The following is a 22,945-nucleotide window of genomic DNA, read 5'->3' on the forward strand; positions in this document are numbered from 1 at the left end:
AAGTATGTCAAAACGTAGTGATGTCAATCGATAGGGGGTAATAAATGTGGTTATACGATGTGATGTCAAGATAGGTTTAATACGATAGGATGTCAATAGATAGTGATTCAATACGAAGGTTATGTCAATAAAAAGTGATTCAAAGAAAAAAGTGAGTCCAAACATAGTGATGTCAATACGATAGTGATGTCAAACAATACGTAGTGATGTCAATACGATAGTGATGTCAATCAAAGCGATTCAATACGATAGTGAGTTTTAATAGCAATAAATAGTGTGTCATCGATTGAGTCAATACGAAATTTTTAATAAAGTTTAAACGTATTGATGTTTCTACATAGGAAATTTAAAACGTTGATGTTAATACATGTTATCCATATGTCAATACAAGTGATGTCATCGATTGATGAAACGAAGTGATGTCAATAGTCAATACGATAGCGATGTCAATACGATAGTGATGTCAATACGAATGTGATGTCAATACGATAGTGATGTCAATACGATAGTGATGTCAATATGATAGTGATGTCAATACGAAAGTGATGTCAATACGATGGTGATGTCAATACGATAGTGATGTCAATAAAAATGTGATGTAAATACGATAGTGATGTCAATACGATAGTGATGTCAATATGATAGTGATGTCAATACGATAGTGATGTCAATATGATAGTGATGTCAATACGAAAGTGATGTCAATACGATAGTGATGTCAATATGATAGTGATGTCAATATTCAATATGATAGTGATGTCAATACGATAGTGATGTCAATACGATAGTGATGTCAATACGATAGTGATGTCAATACGATAGTGATGGTTTTAATAAGCGATTCAATACGATAGGATGTCAAAACATGTGTGTCAATACGTAGTTGGGCAAATACAAAACAAATGATGTATGTCATACGAAAGTGATGTAATAGTTAGAAAAACGTATAGTCAAAAAAAAGTAAAAACGATAGTGATGTCAATAAATAGTGATGTCAATAGTCAATACGATAGTGATGTCAAGAAAGGGGTCAATACGAAAATGATGTCATACGATAGTGTGTCAAAAGATGTGATTCAAAATACGAAGGAGTTACGGGGGGCAATACATACGATGTCAATACGAATTATTCCCAAAACGATATGATGTCAAAATTTAGCAAAACATAGGATGCAAAATACGATAGTGATGTCAATACGATAGTGATGTCAATACGATAGAGGTGTTAATACGATAGTGATGTTCCAATAGATAATTATGAAATACATGTGATTTGTCTAATAGGGGCATACGATATGATGTCAAAACGATGTGTTCAAAAGATAGGTGTCAATACGATGGAGTAATTACGATGGATGTCAAAATTAGTGATGTCAAAACGAAAGGATGTCATACGATAGGATGTCAAACGAAGTGATGTCAAAAGTGATGTCAAAACGAAGTTTGTCAAAAACGATAGTGAGTCAATAGATGTATGTCATAGAAGGGATGTCATAGTTAGTAAAACCAATTTGTCCAAAAAATTTTTGAAAAAATGTGTTCAAACGAAATGATTCAATACGTAGTGGGAAAAAATGTTTAAACGATAGGATGTCATAGAATGTTAAACGAAAGGGGGTTAAAACGATAGTGATGTCAAACGGGGATGTCAAACAAATAAGGATGCAAACATAGTGATGTCATACGATTGATGTCAATACGATAGGATGTTAAATCGATAGTGATGTCAATACAACAAGGTGTCAAAAGATGATGCAATACGATGTGATAATCAATAAAAATTTTAGTCAAAATATATTTTTTGTTTAATACGATAGTGATGTCAATAGTCAATACGATAGTGATGTCAATAGTCAATACGATAGTGATGTCAATAGTCAATACGATAGTGATGTCAATAGTCAATACGATAGTGATGTCAATAATCAATACGATAGTGATGTCAATACGAAAGCGATGTCAATACGATAGTGATGTCAATACGATAGTGATGTCAATACGATATGAGTCATACGATAGTGATGTCATACGATGCGATGTCAATACCGATAGTGATGTCAATACGATATTGATGTCCAATACGGATATTGATGTCAATAGTCAATACGATAGCGATGTCAATACGATAATGATGTCAATACGATAGTGATGTCAATACGATAGTGATGTCAATACGATAGCGATGTCAATACGATAGTGATGTCAATACGATAATGATGGAAATACGATAGTGATGTCAATGCGAATAGTGATGTCAATACGATAGTGATGTCAATACGATAGTGATGTCAATACGATAGTGATGTCAATAGTCAATACGATAGTGATGTCAATACGATAGTGATGTCAATACGATAGCGATGTCAATACGATAGCGATGTCAATACGATAGTGATGTCAATACGATAGTGATGTCAATACGATAGTGATGTCAAAACGATAGCGATGTCAATACGATAGTGATGTCAATACGAAAGTGATGTCAATACGATAGTGATGTCAATACGATAGTGATGTCAATACGATAGTGATGTCAATACGATAGTGATGTCAATACGATAGTGATGTCAATACGATAGTGATGGCAATACGATAGTGATGTCAATACGATAGTGATGTCAATAGTCAATACGATAGCGATGTCAATATGATATTGATGTCAATACGATAGTGATGTCAATACGATAGTGATGTTAATACGATAGTGATGTCAATACGATAGCGATGTCAATACGAATGTGATGTCAATACGATAGTGGTGTTAATACGATAGTGATGTCAATACAAATGTGATGTCAATACGATAGCGATGTCAATACGATAGTGATGTCAGTACGATAGTGATGTCAATACGATAGTGATGTCAGTACGATAGTGATGTCAATACAAATAGTGATGTCAATACGATAGTGATGTCAATACAAATCTGATGTCAATACGATAGTGATGTTAATACGATAGTGATGTCAATACAAATGTGATGTTAATACGACAGTGATGTCAATACGATAGTGATGTCAATACGATAGTGATGTCAATACGAATCTGATGTCAATACGATAGTGATGTCAATACGATAGTGATGTCAATACGATAGTGATGTTAATACGATATTGATGTCAATACGATAGTGATGTTAATACGATATTGATGTCAATACGATAGTCAATACGATAGTGATGTCAATACGATAGTGATGTCAATACGATAGTGATGTCAATACGATAGTGATGTCAATACGATAGTGATGTCAATACGATAGTGATGTCAATACGATAGTGATGTCAATACGATAGTGATGTCAATACGATAGTGATGTCAATACGATAGTGATGTCAAAACGATGGCGATGTCAATACGATAGTGATGTCAATACGATAGTGATGTCAATACGATAGTGATGTCAATACGATAGTGATGTTATAATGTACTTAGTGTTATATTTGATCATCCCGTTTCCCCTATTTCCCTCTCCGTCCAGTCTTCCCATCGTTTCCCTTGTCTCCGTTACTCAGTCTCACGCTCCCTTTAAGTATTTCCTCTTCCGGAGAGATCACGGCTAAGTACAACCATTAAAAGTGTATTACATTCATAAGTGAGGTTAATTTCCATCGTATTAATTAAAACATTGTTTTTCTTCCGGTGAAGTAATGATGACTTATGGATGAGTGATTCATGTCAATATGGTGTTATATCAACCTGCTGGATGGTAGATATTAACCATATTAGCCGAAATCACTGGGTCATTTTTTGTTTTACTTTTTGTATAGATGTGTATTTATCTATGGTTTGAATTTTGCTTTGTAAGGGCATATTTTCTCGAAATTTGAAATAAAAAATATCCTCTAAAAAAAATATACAAAATGAATAGTAGACGAGATTTTTGTGTTTCTGTGATCCGCTAGTTTAGTTTTAGTTAATGAGGCTACGGAAGGTCTATTTACATGCTTGGTATCGTCGATGAAGCAGGAGACGGTAACTCTTGCGGAACACCAGGTCTTATTTTCCCTGAAGTTGATATCAATGTTTGATTCTGAGTTATAACGGGTGACGTTTACACGCCGGTGTTCCCATGATACAGATACACAGTATAGTTTTTAGATTACACCTCTATTCAAACAATTACTCTCATGGTCGAGATAAACTATTTTTTTAATTTGCTGAAAATTATTTGTTTTAATTGAAGATCATCTCTTCCAATTGAAAGCTGAAATATCGTTGTAAAAACACTTGTTTCCATAGATTTTGGTCGGTCGAGATTTAACTCACCCGAAATAGAATCAACATGCCCTTGTTTAAACATATTTTATTCTCAATTAAAGAGATAATGGATCGAGCACATGTTATTGTACGGTAACTTATAAAGTGCCTTTTAAGTGAAGTTGAGCGAAGAATGAAGTACAGTTGTGGGTTTCAATCAAACTAAATATAAAGTACTGAAGTTGGGCACGTAAACACGACATTTATTGACAATAAATCACAATAATAAGAATTCCACCCGACGGTCGATAGATGTATTATACATGTAGAACCAGGACCGTGGGATGAGAATTCCACCCGACGGTCAATAGATGTATTATACATGTAGAACCAGGACCGTGGGACGATAATTCCACCCGACGGTCGATAGATGTATTATACATGTAGAACCAGGACCGTGGGATGAGAATTCCACCCCACGGTCGATAGATGTATTATACATGTAGAACCAGGACCGTGGGACGATAATTCCACCCCACGGTCGATAGATGTATTATACATGTAGAACCAGGACCGTGGGATGAGAATTCCACCCCACGGTCGATAGATGTATAATACATGTAGAACCAGGACCGTGGGACGATAATTCCACCCCACGGTCGATAGATGTATTATACATGTAGAACCAGGACCGTGGGATGAGAATTCCACCCCACGGTCAATAGATGTATTATACATGTAGAACCAGGACCGTGGGACGATAATTCCACCCCACGGTCGATAGATGTATTATACATGTAGAACCAGGACCGTGGGATGAGAATTCCACCCCACGGTCGATAGATGTATTATACATGTAGAACCAGGACCGTGGGACGATAATCGTGCCAAGTCCCTGTGGACATTAAACCAGAGACGTGTTCAGGATGGTACCAGATCGGGAAAGCGATCGCATGACAATAAATCGGCGATCCTGAACGGTAAAGTGCACATGCATTCAAAATGGCGGCCTCCATTGTGTGTAAATAGTGTTAAGTACATGGTGTGGTGTTTGTGTTATTGATGCAGTAAAAAATCATTTATAGTGCATGATTGTCCATGTCCATCACATTCGACGCCATCTTGGTTTTTCAGGTGAACAGTTCGGTGAATTGGTACGCGTGCGAACTTGTCCGTTCAGAAGCGTTTGCCCGCCATCCTGAACACGCCTCAGATGTATAGGGAACATAACAATCTCTGGCCCGCCTTACTTTTATCCAAGTAGGTGGCTGGTACTGTTAGAGGTGTTTGTTCACCCAGTCTCACAGAAAAGGAGATTTGTTTGTTCACCCAGTCTCACAGAAAAGGAGATTTGTTTGTTCACCCAGTCTCACAGAAAAGGAGATTTGTTTGTTCACCCAGTCTCACAGAAAAGGAGATTTGTTTGTTCACCCAGTCTCACAGTAAAGGAGATTTCTTTGTTTACCCAGTCTCGCAGAAAAGGAGATTTGTTTGTTCACCCAGTCTCGCAGAAAAGGAGATTTGTTTGTTTACCCAGTCTCACAGAAAAGGAGATTTGTTTGTTTACCCAGTCTCACAGAAAAGGAGATTTGTTTGTTTACCCAGTCTCACAGAAAAGGAGATTTGTTTGTTTACCCAGTCTCACAGAAAAGGAGATTTGTTTGTTTACCCAGTCTCACAGAAAAGGAGATTTGTTTATACGTTTACCTTATTTATTTTACAACATTTTCGAAATAAGTTCTATCAACGTACATGTTGTAAGGAAACCGGAGTACACGGGGAAAACCACGTGGTCGAGCAGGTGACCTCTAAATTTACAAGTCCGATCGGGAAATCGAAAAAGAATTTTTGCATATATAAATCGAAGTCTTCCTCTCCGCCTAAAACGTATCCAGTCCCTACACAATTAATCTCGAATCTACCGGACATATTGCATGGTAGCCGAGGAATGATGGAGTTATCCCCCCTTGACCGAGAACACAAACTAACTCTATTAAATGTACTTGGACTGAGACCACAATTAGCTTCGCTATATGTTTCATTGTAACATTAAAATTCATAATAAATTCCCAAAATCTCATATGCAACTTTCCATCTCACCTGGCCAAGACCAACATCTGAGAAGCAAAATATAAAAGTTTCAACCCAGCATGTTGGGCATTTTCTGGAGATAGCTGTCAAAATGTGTCACCAACGTGGATTATATAAATCCGGGTCAGGGGTAGAGGTCAAATCAGGACTCATCACACAGTATCCTGGAGCACATAATAAATGATCAATATTATTATTTTACATCACAAAACCTAGATTGACATCTCTACTATAAATCCACATTAAATTCATCAACAGAAATCAAGTTCAAAGAGGCATTTGATTTGTTTTCCTGAAATACATACATTTTTGAGGGGACTTCATTGATTTGTTTTCCTGAAATACATACATTTTTGAGGGGACTTCATTCGTGGGGCCTGAACCCGGAAGTACTTAATTGTGGTCTTAGTCCACTTGACCAGACGTGACACTCGTACTATTAATACGACATAATATATTACCTAGAACTGACGATCACGTGACTACACCAGGAAGTTAAAGCCTACACAACCACCTGACAAAGTATTAAACTCTGGTATGACTGACTTCCCATAACACGGGTACCTGTAAGTGTCTTTTATTGATGTTGAGGTTAGGCTACTTCACACATTGTAAACATTGTTTGTGATAAGTTAAGTTAAGGGTATATCCTACCCTACACATTGTAAACATATCCTACCCTACACATTGTAAACATTGTTTGGCACGAGTTAAGGGTATATGCTACCCTACACATTGTAAACATATCCTACCCTACACATTGTAAACATTGTTTGGCACGAGTTAAGGGTATATGCTACCCTACACATTGTAAACATTGTTTGTGATGAGTTAAGGGTATATGCTACCCTACACATTGTAAACATTGTTGACACGAGTTAAGGACATGCTAACCGACACATTGTAAACATTGTTTGTGATAAGTTAAGTTAAGGGTATATCCTACCCTACACATTGTAAACATTGTTTGGCACGAGTTAAGGGTATATGCTACCCTACACATTGTAAACATATCCTACCCTACACATTGTAAACATTGTTTGGCACGAGTTAAGGGTATATGCTACCCTACACATTGTAAACATTGTTTGTGATGAGTTAAGGGTATATGCTACCCTACACATTGTAAACATTGTTGACACGAGTTAAGGACATGCTAACCGACACATTGTAAACATTGTTTGTGATAAGTTAAGTTAAGGGTATATCCTACCCTACACATTGTAAACATTGTTTGGCACGAGTTAAGGGTATATGCTACCCTACACATTGTAAACATTGTTTGTGATAAGTTAAGTTAAGAGTATATGCTACCCTACACATTGTAAACATTGTTTGTGACCAATGTCCCGTGTACTATCTTGGTATCAACTTAATTTTGAAGCGTAGAGCACGTCATATAAACATCAATGGATAAGCGAAAAAAGCAACCACAAAAGTGACGATGTCACAAATACATGTTTATTTCCACGTGTGCGGTGCGTATCTGACTAAGACCAAGATTAATGACATTTTGGTCACAGTTGACTCATTCTAAATTAAGTAAAATGATTATCATATTGTATAAACTTCTGATGGTGCACGTGTACATGCGATTGGTAGGTTCGGGAAATAACACGCTATATAGGTATCATTTCGTCACGTGAATGTCTGTTTATTTGTTCACCTATATATTGTGATTTTCTTGACATGTGAAAGAGAGGGAGATACTCGGAACCCATGGTTAAAGGCGGACTTAGTTTGCAAATAAAAATAAATCCAACTTAAATAATTTCCGATAATCTTGCTCTGAAGTAACCCCTACAGGCAGGGAGACAGGACAGACAGACAGACAGACATGTCAACAATATATGGAATATTGCATGGTAGCCGAGGAATGATGGAGTTATCCCCCCCTTGACCGATAACACAAACTAACTCTTAAATGTACTTGACCAGACGCGACACTCGTACAATGTACTATTAATACGACATAATAGATTACCTAGAACTGACGATCACGTGACTACACCAGGAAGTTAAAGCCTACACAACCACCTGACAAAGTATTAAACTCTGGTATGACTGACTTCCCATAACACGGGTACCTGTAAGTGTCTTTATTGATGTTGAGGTTAGGCTACTTCACACATTGTAAACATTGTTTGTGATGAGTTAAGGGTATATGCTACCCTACACATTGTAAACATTGTTTGACACGAGTTAAGGACATGCTAACCGACACATTGTAAACATTGTTTGTGATGAGTTAAGGGTATATGCTACCCTACACATTGTAAACATTGTTTGTGATGAGTTAAGTTAAGGTTATATGCTACCCTACACATTGTAAACATTGTTTGTGATAAGTTAAGTTAAGGGCATATGCTACCATACACATTGTAAAAATTGTTTGTGATGAGTCAAGGATACATGCTAACCGACACATTGTAAACATTGTTTGTGATGAGTCAAGGATACATGCTAACCGACACATTGTAAACATTGTTTGTGATGAGTCAAGGATACATGCTAACCGACACATTGTAAACATTGTTTGTGATGAGTTAAGGGTATATGCTACCCTACACATTGTAAACATTGTTTGTGATGAGTTAAGGGTATATGCTACCCTACACATTGTAAACATTGTTTGTGACCAATGTCCCGTGTACTATCTTGGTATCAACTTAATTTTGAAGCGTAGAGCACGTCATATAAACATCAATGGATAAGCGAAAAAAGCAACCACAAAAGTGACGATGTCACAAATACATGTTTATTTCCACGTGTGCGGTGCGTATCTGACTAAGACCAAGATTAATGACATTTTGGTCACAGTTGACTCATTCTCAATTAAGTAAAATGATTATCATATTGTATAAACTTTTGATGGTGCACGCGCGTACATGCGATCGGTAGGTTCGGGAAATAACACGCTATATAGGTATCATTTCGTCACGTGAATGTCTGTTTATTTGTTCACCTATATATTGTGATTTTCATGACATGTGAAAGAGAGGGAGATACTCGGAACCCATGTTTAAAGGCGGACTTAGTTTGCAAATGAAAATAAATCCAACTTAAATAATGTCCGATAATCTTGTTCTGATGTAACCCCTACAGGCAGACAGACAGACAGACAGACAGACAGACAGACAGATTGGCAAACAGACCGACAGACATGTTAGTTTTACTGATAACTCAATTTCAAGTTTGTGAAAAGTCCTGCCTATATTTTACCTTGTTAGACAATACATGTAGGTTATGTAGACCACAGTAAAGAAAGATGTGCCGATTGTCATACCAAAGCGGCTTAACTCGTCCATCGACGAACACAACCCGAGCACAAATAATTTATCATCATTTCAATGCTGCCATTATGTATCAGTTCCCTCCGTTCGGTACGGTTACCTACACATAAGGTCAGTTACCCACATTTCAGGACTCACTTACCTTTATTCAGTTTCAAGAACTGTCAGTCACCTACAACACGCCGAATTGGTACTCACAACTGAACGCTACCATTCACAAATGTCAGCCGCCGGTAGAGCCGTTCATGTTTTCTATTCTTTTCTGGATTGACGTCGGTCATGTTGGCGACATTGCCCTACGCTTAAACCTGCTTCTCATCAATATGGCTTGTACATCTCTAATAAAGTATATAATATAATATCTATAGCATTGTACACTTACCATTTTGTGGTGTTTTCTCATCCTTCTTGAACAAGCTCGTGAGAGGATAGCAACAGGACATTATTTGTTCTCTGATTTATTCTGTCTTCACTTTACCTCAAAATCCTTCAAACCACATTTACTCTCCACGGAGAGGGATTAACTTGTATTGATAGCCGTGATAAACTCAATAAGATGTCTAATTATCAGATAATTCCAGCAATGGTGTGACAAATCGCTGTCATCAGCGACATACCTCCAGGCTTATATGGATACATTCGCCTCGACCGGAAAGTTTGAATTAGCCACGGGGACTGGTATCCTGTCATTGTAAACTTTCTTCCGGGATCTAGAATTGGTATAAAGGCTTGTGTATGTGTGTAGATCTGTACAGATCCATCATGCAGTTATATTGGTAGTCAGCGAGCTCTATGACGCATAACGGTTTATAGGTACAGGTGATTTTATAAATGTATACACAGGTAACTACATCGTAAATACGAGTCATGTTTGTATAGTAAAGGACGCACGGTAAAACGATTTAGTCAATCAAGAACATTCTAATCTTAGTAACAAAACAAGTGTGTAATGATTCAATTCCTCCCTTGGTGTTCAATGAAGTGAATTATTTACGGTACAATTACATAACACGAACAAACACAACATACACGGTATTCATGGCTAGAGCGCTAGTCACAGGGACAACGTACTAGTACATGTACACAGGCACACATTACGGTGTATAACACTAGTCACAGACACACGTTACGGTGTATAACACTAGTCACAGACACACGTTACGGTGTATAACACTAGTCACAGACACACGTTACGGTGTATAACGCTAGTCACATACACACGTTACGGTGTATAACACTAGTCACAGACACACGTTACGGTGTATAACACTAGTCACAGGCACACGTTACGGTGTATAACACTAGTCACGGACACACGTTACGGTGTATAACACTAGTCACGGACACACGTTACGGTGTATAACACTAGTCACAGACACACGTTACGGTGTATAACGCTAGTCACAGACACACGTTACGGTGTATAACACTAGTCACGGACACACGTTATGGTGTATAACACTAGTCACGGACACACGTTATGGTGTATAACACTAGTCACATACACACGTTACGGTGTATGACACTAGTCACAGACACACGTTACGGTGTATAACACTAGTCACAGACACACGTTACGGTGTATAACGCTAGTCACAGACACACGTTACGGTGTATAACGCTAGTCACATACACACGTTACGGTGTATAACACTAGTCACATACACACGTTACGGTGTATAACGCTAGTCACAGACACACGTTACGATGTATGACACTAGTCACAGACACACGTTACGGTGTATGACACTAGTGACAGACACACGTTACGGTGTATGACACTAGTCACAGACACACGTTACGGTGTATAACGCTAGTCACAGACACACGTTACGGTGTATAGCGCTAGTCACAGACACACGTTACAATGTATAACACTAGTCACAGACACACGTTACGGTGTATGACACTAGTCACAGACACACGTTACGGTGTATAACACTAGTCACAGACACACGTTACTGTGTATAACACTAGTCACAGACATACGTTACGGTGTATAACACTAGTCACAGACACACGTTACGGTGTATGACACTAGTCACAGACACACGTTACGGTGTATGACACTAGTCACAGACACACGTTACGGTGTATAACACTAGTCACAGACACACGTTATGGTGTATAACGCTAGTCACAGACATACGTTACTGTGTATAACACTAGTCACAGACACACGTTATGGTGTATAACGCTAGTCACAGACATACGTTACTGTGTATAACACTAGTCACAGACACACGTTACGGTGTATAACACTAGTCACAGACACACGTTACGGTGTATATTTTATTATATGATATATATATGTATATATACAACTGCTGAAACATAGAATGTTACTGTAGCTGCCGCCAGGCCTAGTTCAGAACCATGAGTCAAACAATTGACATTTAATTTACTGTGGTTGGTAACAGTTCCTTATTTCAGTCATAAGATACAAAAGTCCTGGAAAACATCAAATGCCTTACTGTACACTACGTGAAGCCAGTGCCTTGGAGATCAACAGTTCTTTCATTCTTTGAAGATTGCCAAGTCTTCTTGAAATGGAATGTCTAGCTCCGGATTGGCCAGGCGGTTTTCCCGTTGGAAGAAGGAAACCTGGAAACGTGACAATATGTCCGCAGCATTGTTCTACACACCAGGAATGTGCCCGGCTTTGAAAAGCCTATTATTTCTCAAACTGAAATAGAAAACTGCGGTGGCTAGCATGGCGTTTCATGATTTCTTGGGCGTTAATGGGAGGGCTCTATGGGGACAACAAAACTTCATTGTTTTGACGTTAATGGGAGGGCTCTAAGGGGACAACAAAACTTCATTGTTTGGACGTTAATGGGAGGGCTCTATGGGGACAACAAAACCTCATTGTTTTGGCGTTAATGGGAGAGCTCTATGGGGACAACAAAACCTTATTGTTTTGGCGTTAATGGGAGAGCTCTATGGGGACACCAAAACTTCATTGTTTTGGCGTTAATGGGAGGGCTCTATGGGGACAACAAAACTTCATTGTTTGGGCGTTAAAGGGAGGGCTCTATGGGGACAACAAAACCTCATTGTTTGGGCGTTAAAGGGAGGGCTCTAAGGGGACAACAAAACCTCATTGTTTTGGCGTTAATGGGAGAGCTCTATGGGGACAACAAAACCTTATTGTTTTGACGTTAATGGGAGGGCTCTATGGGGACAACAAAACCTTATTGTTTTGGCGTTAATGGGAGGGCTCTATGGGGACAACAAAACCTTATTGTTTTGGCGTTAATGGGAGGGCTCTATGGGGACAACAAAACTTCATTGTTTGGGCGTTAAAGGGAGGGCTCTATGGGGACAACAAAACCTCATTGTTTGGGCGTTAAAGGGAGGGCTCTAAGGGGACAACAAAACCTCATTGTTTTGGCGTTAATGGGAGAGCTCTATGGGGACAACAAAACCTTATTGTTTTGACGTTAATGGGAGGGCTCTATGGGGACAACAAAACCTTATTGTTTTGGCGTTAATGGGAGGGCTCTATGGGGACAACAAAACTTCATTGTTTGGGCGTTAAAGGGAGGGCTCTATTGGGACAACAAAACCTCATTGTTTGGGTGTTAATGGGAGGGCTCTATGAGGGCATCAAAACTTCATTGTTTTGGCGTTAATGGGAGGGCTCTATAGGGACAACAAAACCTCATTGTTTTGGCGTTAATGGGAGGGCTCTATGAGGACAACAAAACCTCATTGTTTTGGCGTTAATGGGAGGGCTCTATGGGGACAACAAAACCTCATTGTTTTGGCGTTAATGGGAGGGCTCTATGGGGACAACAAAACCTCATTGTTTTGGCGTTAATGGGAGGGCTCTATGGGGACAACAAAACCTCATTGTTTGTGTGTTAATGGGAGGGCTCTATGGGGACAACAAAACTTCATTGTTTTGGCGTTAATGGGAGGGCTCTATGGGGACAACAAAACCTCATTGTTTGGGCGTTAATGGGAGGGCTCTATCGGGACAACAAAAACTCATTGTTTGTGTGTTAATGGGAGGGCTCTATGGGGACAACAAAACTTCATTGTTTGGGCGTTAATGGGAGGGCTCTATAGGGACACCAAAACCTCATTGTTTTGGCGTTAATGGGAGGGCTCTATAGGGACAACAAAACCTCATTGTTTTGGCGTTAATGGGAGGGCTCTATAGGGACAACAAAACCTCATTGTTTTGGCGTTAATGGGAGGGCTCTATGGGGACAACAAAACCTCATTGTTTGGGTGTTAATGGGAGGGCTCTATAGGGACAACAAAACCTCATTGTTTTGGCGTTAATGGGAGGGCTCTATGGGGACAACAAAACCTCATTGTTTGGGCGTTAATGGGAGGGCTCTATGGGGACAACAAAACCTCATTGTTTTGGCGTTAATGGGAGGGCTCTATGGGGACAACAAAACCTCATTGTTTGGGCGTTAATGGGAGAGCTCTATGGGGACAACAAAACCTCATTGTTTTGGCGTTAATGGGAGGGCTCTATGGGGACAACAAAACCTCATTGTTTGGGCGTTAATGGGAGGGCTCTATGGGGACAACAAAACCTCATTGTTTTGGCGTTAATGGGTGGGCTCTATAGGGACAACAAAACCTCATTGTTTTGGCGTTAATGGGAGGGCTCTATGGGGACACCAAAACTTCATTGTTTTGGCGTTAATGGGAGGGCTCTATGGGGACACAACAAAACCTCATTGTTTTGGCGTTAATGGGAGAGCTCTATGGGGACAACAAAACCTCATTGTTTTGGCGTTAATGGGAGGGCTCTATGGGGACAACAAAACCTCATTGTTTTGGCGTTAATGGGAGAGCTCTATGGGGACAACAAAACCTTATTGTTTTGGCGTTAATGGGAGGGCTCTATGGGGACAACAAAACCTTATTGTTTTGGCGTTAATGGGAGGGCTCTATGGGGACACCAAAACTTCATTGTTTTGGCGTTAATGGGAGGGCTCTGTGGGGACAACAAAACCTCATTGTTCCATATGTTTGTATCGTCTGTAGCGACGGGCCGTTTAGCAAAAATGTTCTGAAACAAACCATCCGAGTTCAAAAAAAACCTAAATGTTCCAGGCATAGGAACCCCATTCTAGATACATTTGTAGGTAAATATGGTGAAGGGATTGGTATCAATGACCCATCTACAGCTCCTAGAACAATAGGAAATCCGCTGATTGCAAAAAGTCCTCATTTGTCACCTTGTCCGAGGGCGTCCTTGGGAAACTCGATGTGTGCTGTTCTTTGACGGGTAAGTGTAAATTATACCGTCTTTACTGCGCGTGACACTGCCATTTTGCTGATGCCATGGGGCATCCAGATAACAGACACATAACTTCCGCAGGCGTAATACCGACGAGTAATCATGTGTTGTAGGGATAGAGGAAGAACCCGGTTTGTTTTAGTTGGTCAGGAGAGCGTATTTGTCATCATTTAGTAGAGTTAAAATAATCTGCTTATTAAGACGATAACTTGCTGGTATCGCTCCGTCACCGATTTATCATTGCGGTCTCGCAACAAACGTAAAGGAATGATATGTTTGTTTCGAAGGTGAAGGACTGGGCAGCAACGCTTAGTGTTTGTAGCTGCTAAGATATTGTCAAGGAAGGGTGTGGCCAGTCTAAGTAATGAGGCTGGATTGGGACTATACGGACGATACCAGTTACACCTAAGGTAGGGTGTGGCCAGTCTAAGTAAAGATTGGGACTATACGGACGATACCAGTTACACCTAAGGAAGGGTGTGGCCAGTCTAAGTAAAGATTGGGACTATACGGACGATACCAGTTACACCTAATGAAGGGTGTGGCCAGTCTAAGTAAAGATTGGGACTATACGGACGATACCAGTTACACCTATGGAAGGGTGTGGCCAGTCTAAGTAAAGATTGGGACTATACGAACGATACCAGTTACACCTAAGGAAGGATGTGGCCAGTCTAAGTAAAGATTGGGACTATACGGACGATACCAGTTACACCTAAGGAAGGGTGTGGCCAGTCTAAGTAAAGATTGGGACTATACGAACGATACCAGTTACACCTATGGAAGGGTGTGGCCAGTCTAAGTAAAGATTGGGACTATACGGACGATACCAGTTACACCTAAGGAAGGGTGTGGCCAGTCTAAGTAAAGATTGGGACTATACGAACGATACCAGTTACACCTATGGAAGGGTGTGGCCAGTCTAAGTAAAGATTGGGACTATACGGACGATACCAGTTACACCTATGGAAGGGTGTGGCCAGTCTAAGTAAAGATTGGGACTATACGGACGATACCAGTTACACCTAAGGAAGGGTGTGGCCAGTCTAAGTAAAGATTGGGACTATACGGACGATACCAGTTACACCTAATGAAGGGTGTGGCCAGTCTAAGTAAAGATTGGGACTATACGGACGATACCAGTTACACCTAAGGAAGGGTATGGCCAGTCTAAGTAAAGATTGGGACTATACGGACGATACCAGTTACACCTAAGGAAGGGTGTGGCCAGTCTAAGTAAAGATTGGGACTATACGGACGATACCAGTTACACCTAATGAAGGGTGTGGCCAGTCTAAGTAAAGATTGGGACTATACGGACGATACCAGTTACACCTAAGGAAGGGTATGGCCAGTCTAAGTAAAGATTGGGACTATACGGACGATACCAGTTACACCTAAGGAAGGGTGTGGCCAGTCTAAGTAAAGATTCGGACTATACGAACGATACCAGTTACACCTAATGAAGGGTGTGGCCAGTCTAAGTAAAGATTGGGACTATACGGACGATACCAGTTACACCTAATGAAGGGTATGGCCAGTCTAAGTAAAGATTGGGACTATACGGACGATACCAGTTACACCTAAGGAAGGGTGTGGCCAGTCTAAGTAAAGATTGGGACTATACGGACGATACCAGTTACACCTAAGGAAGGGTGTGGCCAGTCTAAGTAAAGATTGGGACTATACGGACGATACCAGTTACACCTATGGAAGGGTGTGGCCAGTCTAAGTAAAGATTGGGACTATACGGACGATACCAGTTACACCTATGGAAGGGTGTGGCCAGTCTAAGTAAAGATTGGGACTATACGGACGATACCAGTTACACCTAAGGAAAGGTGTGGCCAGTCTAAGTAAAGATTGGGACTATACGGACGATACCAGTTACACCTAAGGAAAGGTGTGGCCAGTCTAAGTAAAGATTGGGACTATACGGACGATACCAGTTACACCTATGGAAGGGTGTGGCCAGTCTAAGTAAAGATTGGGACTATACGGACGATACCAGTTACACCTATGGAAAGGTGTGGCCAGTCTAAGTAAAGATTGGGACTATACGGACGATACCATTTACACCTAATGAAGGGTGTGGCCAGTCTAAGTAAAGATTGGGACTATACGGACGATACCAGTTACACCTATGGAAAGGTGTGGCCAGTCTAAGTAAAGACTGGGACTATACGGACGATACCAGTTACACCTAATGAAGGGTATGGCCAGTCTAAGTAAAGATTGGGACTATACGAACGATACCAGTTACACCTAAGGAAGGGTGTGGCCAGTCTAAGTAAAGATTGGGACTATACGGACGATACCAGTTACACCTAAGGAAAGGTGTGGCCAGTCTAAGTAAAGATTGGGACTATACGGACGATACCAGTTACACCTAATGAAGGGTATGGCCAGTCTAAGTAAAGATCGGGACTATACGAACGATACCAGTTACACCTATGGAAGGGTGTGGCCAGTCTAAGTAAAGATTGGGACTATACGGACGATACCAGTTACACCTAATGAAGGGTGTGGCCAGTCTAAGTAAAGATTGGGACTATACGGACGATACCAGTTACACCTATGGAAGGGTGTGGCCAGTCTAAGTAAAGATTGGGACTATACGGACGATACCAGTTACACCTATGGAAGGGTGTGGCCAGTCTAAGTAAAGATTGGGACTATACGGACGATACCAGTTACACCTAAGGTAGGATGTGGCCAGTCTAAGTAAAGATTGGGACTATACGGACGATACCAGTTACACCTATGGAAGGGTGTGGCCAGTCTAAGTAAAGATTGGGACTATACGGACGATACCAGTTACACCTAAGGAAGAGTGTGGCCAGTCTAAGTAAAGATTGGGACTATACGGACGATACCAGTTACACCTAATGAAGGGTGTTGCCAGTCTAAGTAAAGATTGGGACTATACGGACGATACCAGTTACACCTAAGGAAGGGTGTGGCCAGTCTAAGTAAAGATTGGGACTATACGGACGATACCAGTTACACCTAAGGAAGGGTGTGACCAGTCTAAGTAAAGATTGGGACTATACGAACGATACCAGTTACACCTATGGAAGGGTGTGGCCAGTCTAAGTAAAGATTGGGACTATACGGACGATACCAGTTACACCTAAGGAAGGGTGTGACCAGTCTAAGTAAAGATTGGGACTATACGAACGATACCAGTTACACCTATGGAAGGGTGTGGCCAGTCTAAGTAAAGATTGGGACTATACGGACGATACCAGTTACACCTAATGAAGGATGTGGCCAGTCTAAGTAAAGATTGGGACTATACGGACGATACCAGTTACACCTAATGAAGGGTGTGGCCAGTCTAAGTAAAGATTGGGACTATACGGACGATACCAGTTACACCTAAGGAAGAGTGTGGCCAGTCTAAGTAAAGATTGGGACTATACGGACGATACCAGTTACACCTAAGGATGGGTGTGGCCAGTCTAAGTAAAGATTGGGACTATACGGACGATACCAGTTACACCTAATGAAGGGTGTGGCCAGTCTAAGTAAAGATTGGGACTATACGGACGATACCAGTTACACCTAATGAAGGATGTGGCCAGTCTAAGTAAAGATTGGGACTATACGGACGATACCATTTACACCTAAGGAAGGGTGTGGCCAGTCTAAGTAAAGATTGGGACTATACGGACGATACCAGTTACACCTAAGGATGGGTGTGGCCAGTCTAAGTAAAGATTGGGACTATACGGACGATACCAGTTACAGAAGAGAATCGTAACTAAGTAAGAATCTTTTTGATTACAACACATCTTAATTTGTATCTACGAAAGCGGTAAGATAGTGATATTCCCTTAACTATCTACATTAAACTTATTTCTCATTACATTAATCATCCAACCTTTAAGACCATGTAAGATGATCTTTGTGATAACGCGAGCTTTTACCGAGTTTCCGGCCCAAGTTTAGTATCGTTTCGTTCTGTCAACATTTTAAGTTAATCAATCCAATCCCAAACATGCAGTTTCTGATGTACTACAAATATACTAAATATACCAAATATACTAAATATACCAAAATATACCAAATATACTAAATATACTAAATATACCAAAATATACCAAATATACTAAATATATTAAATATACCAAATATACCAAATATACCAAAGCATCCTTGGCATCTTCATTGATGCTGTTGGGCCTTTGTAAACATTGACCACTTCTTACAATGACATGTCGTAGGACATTGCAGATATACCCTGCTCTCCAAAAGTCCTGTTACCTTTATTACGTTTAAGTCTTTATTACAATTTGTTAGAATCATAACTTCTCAGGATGTTTTTGTTCATGATTTCAAATGTTCATGTTCATTTTTCAAGAGTCTATATGTTTGGTTACAATGGAAATCCTCAAAATGCAACATTCTGGAAATTTCCCTCTTTGTTTAATATAAATTTCAAAAATGCTTTTCTTACATTTTTTACTGTTATTAAGTATTTGTGTCAGTAAAAAAAAACATATTTTTATTCATTTTTGAGTATTGTGGAAAATAGGACCCTCCATCCCCTCTCCCTGCAACTTCAACGAAGTGAGGCATTTTTCAAGTAATTTGCAATCGTCACTTACAAATGGACTATCTTACGGATATTACAACACTTTTCCCAATTTTTGTTGGCTAGCTATTCGATTTAAACGTTCCAGGTATAACAGAACTTTTGGAAGGCAGTGTATATGCATTGTGTATGTTATGTTCAACAGGCTAATCAGGAAAACACATACGTATGTCGTATCAATGTTATCTACCAACACAGGTATGCAGGTGACTGTAAACTAAGGTGGCCTAACACTGCAGGCACTCAGGTTCTCCTCTCAATGGCATAAACACACACGTACAAAATCAGCGAGTGCTTATTGGTGTTCATGAAACATTAATTCGAAAACAATATTTGTTAAAACATTTTGAAAGTAAAAATAGCTTTTGTGTGTACCTGTACTGCTTTAGCCGAATATATAGAATATCTTTGTTGTCAGTTCCGAGTCTCCCTCTCGGTATGTAAACATGATCACTGATAACGAGCGGCCATGTTTGTAACACGATACAACTGATCGTCCAACATGGCTATCAAACACAGTGTGATTATCGTTATTGTGACTTTATCCTCATTTTACAGTGGTAAGTTGAATCAAAATTTAGATTTTGATTAGATTTATAGAAAAAATTTACTTATGGGTGTGTATTGAAGAGACCAAAATATATCTCCTGTCCGTACAACACTTGATATTTTAGATATGTCCTTTCCTTCCTCGCTGATCCGTCTTCTGTGATCTGTCTATCCTATATAGGTGTCTCCTTGACACCCGATATATATGCTGGCTGTTGTGAGGACGATAAACAACTAACAAATCCATTTATATCTGTCTATCAATTACTCTATATAATGACATTTTCGGTTGTGAATGTACATCATCATATATGGCCATTGTGACATCATTATCGCTTTGTGATGATATGTCGTTCCTTTCGCCATTTTCCGTAATCGGTCCTTCATTGATCTACAGATCGAACGGTCCCGACATAGTGTTGTACCCTTGTTCTCCTTTGTGTTACGTTGTCTATGACTATGTGATAGGTAGTACAATGTCGAGTGTGAGCTGATATCGTTATACAGGGGATCGAACGGTCCCGACACAGTGTTGTACCCTTGTTCTCCTTTGTGTTAAGTTGTCTATGACTATGTGATAGGTAGTGCAATGTCGAGTGTGAGCTGCTATCGTTATACAGGGAAAACACTGACTTCGTATCCAAAAACAACCGTCAAGAGACGTCTCTATTGTTGAGATATAGCGGTATTTAAAAAAAACTTCAAATTATTATTATTGTTCAGACTTGCACAATTTGGGTTATTCCCGATATCATTGCCTATCTGCTATATGTTGGTTATAAACTTCCTGGTGTTACCGTTTATAAATAGAAACGTCCCTGCTTCTTAAATCTTAAGTTTGGTAAGAAGTGAGAATGTTGAGAATTATAACAAAATACTGACAAACTCAGCAATAAATGCAAAATTCGTTTGCAATTTAAAGATTGTTTTTAATGCGAATAGCCTAAATGAATTTGTGAGACACGGCTCTTTGTCGCAGCTTGTAAAGCTGTGTTTTCTAGCTATTGAATTCAACAATAATATCCATGTCAGAATGGATGGTAAAGGACCAATGGATCATTGTAATGAAAACAGTAATAATCATTGGCAATGTGAATCATTCCTACCGTTGTTTACCCTGGTATTTTGACAACAGTCTATCTAAATCAGCGGCTGACAAGTTGTCAAAGCGAAATTGTTCCTCGTTTTTAATTGTGAACGCGCCATTATCCGTCACCTTTTCGACAAATGCAATTGGCACCACCGTTCCAGAAGCCCACTGTTTTTTTTTTGTTTTTTTTTTTAAATTAAGACGTCACAGAATGACAGGGAAGTCTCTTGTTACTTATCTTGGTACGAAGTTGTGTCACGTGATTGTTACAAAATGGAGCGCTGATATTATGTTTGAGTAAAGTTAGAATGTTTAGAATTCAACATTCAGGAAATGAGAAACAGTCTTTTGAAAACGAAAAATGATGAAATTTATCTGGTGTGAATTTAAAAAACCTTGAATTCTAATATTATTATCATACATTAAATACAAAAGTCATTTCAATACAATTTCACCAAAACTAAATAAATGCCCCTCAGGTGACTATAATCAAGCAGGCGATATGTTTAAATGACACAAATAGTTATTACGATATGATGCTATATGTTATCAAACGCAATGCTCTTTTTATATTCAGCCCATGGACAACAGGTCAAGGTGACTGCCCCTCCGGAGATCACACCAGGGAGACCACTCTCACTGTCAGGTGTGCCCCATCTGATATCAGCCAATGGAAGTCCGTCCAAACACTGAAACTCTACAAGCGGCCGGATAACATGTTATCAAATAACATGCAAAAGCCTATTGTAACCTTTACGTACAACGAGGGAAAGGAAACTGACGTAAAATGGGAGGACCAAGAGCTTCAACAGCGATTTGGAGTGGACGTGAACGGTGATTTGGCCAGCGACAATCCCTATCTCGAACTGACCATTGCCGGTCAGAACACACAGGAGAATGACGCCGGTACATATTGGTGTGGTTTGATGGGTACATTCGGGAATGGCGAGTTCCTTTATATCACGGGAGACACACATATAGACGTCGCCTGATGTCACTAATATTGTCAATGTTTTGTACCAATAAAATATCATTTACATGTATTCTGTGCCTTTATCATGCAGATTTGTGAAGAATGTTATTGTTACCCAACATGTCATAAAAAAGAGCCTAATACCATACTTTTAGGCTGTTTTTATAACATGTTGGGTAATTATCTCAAGTCTTATGAGGAAGGAAACTGGGATCCTTTATTTAATTATTTGCTGCCATTATTGCAATACTTTAATTGGATCCTGCTCGTCGTGCGGGTCTACCATTGCCTTGAATACTAGAAAACCGTCCCGATATGATGAAGACTGATGGGAGGACATTTAACAAATGCCAGTTACTACACGTTTTATCGATAATACTGAGTATATATCTTTATTTCAGACGATATATAGGCCAAAGTAACGTTAGGATTCGGTAAAATGACACGCCTCGATGCTAAGATAAGAAACGCAAATGAGCAATCCTCCGAAAAAAGGGTCATTCCAACAATAAAACCGCTCAACACATATTACCAATCACATGTCACAAAATACGATCAAATGTGTGAACCAGCGAGAATGTTCTCTGATAATCCGAGCATGCAGCTGACAAAAGTACCTATAATATTATCACACGTATTCCATCACCGAAACAGTGCAGCATCATGGCGGTCGGTGGTGACTCAGAATCTACTTAAACTATGAATATAATTAAATGACAGTCGTGACATGACGAATCGGTTTGGAGAAGAGGTGACAGCACAATACAACTGATATTGATGTATTTCTTAAAATGACCACATAGGTGGAATCGAAAATCAAATTATATGTACAACTGCTTGATCTATAGTAGATAGTAGATATAGTAGAAGTCTTGTTGAT

At 39.7% G+C, this 22,945-nt stretch overlaps 1 protein-coding gene and 1 long non-coding RNA gene across 2 annotated transcripts in view; one reads left to right on the forward strand and one right to left on the reverse strand.

Annotated features, from left to right (window-relative positions):
• Positions 1-10,338, reverse strand: part of LOC117341476 — a 45,834-nt gene extending 35,496 nt beyond the window's left edge. The window contains exon 1 of the mRNA XM_033903343.1: positions 9,967-10,338. Coding sequence (XP_033759234.1) covers positions 9,967-10,027 — 61 coding nt within the window. The 5' untranslated portion in view covers positions 10,028-10,338. The remainder of the gene's footprint in view (positions 1-9,966) is intronic.
• A 9,037-nt stretch (positions 10,339-19,375) lies between these two features.
• Positions 19,376-22,135, forward strand: LOC117341477. Its single transcript, XR_004535641.1, has 2 exons — positions 19,376-20,013; positions 21,670-22,135. It is a non-coding gene; the product is annotated as an uncharacterized LOC117341477 (long non-coding RNA).
• The last annotated feature ends 810 nt before the right edge of the window (positions 22,136-22,945 follow it).

The sequence above is a fragment of the Pecten maximus genome, chromosome 13, assembly GCF_902652985.1.
Source record: "Pecten maximus chromosome 13, xPecMax1.1, whole genome shotgun sequence".
NCBI classification, from domain to species: Eukaryota; Metazoa; Mollusca; class Bivalvia; order Pectinida; family Pectinidae; genus Pecten; species Pecten maximus.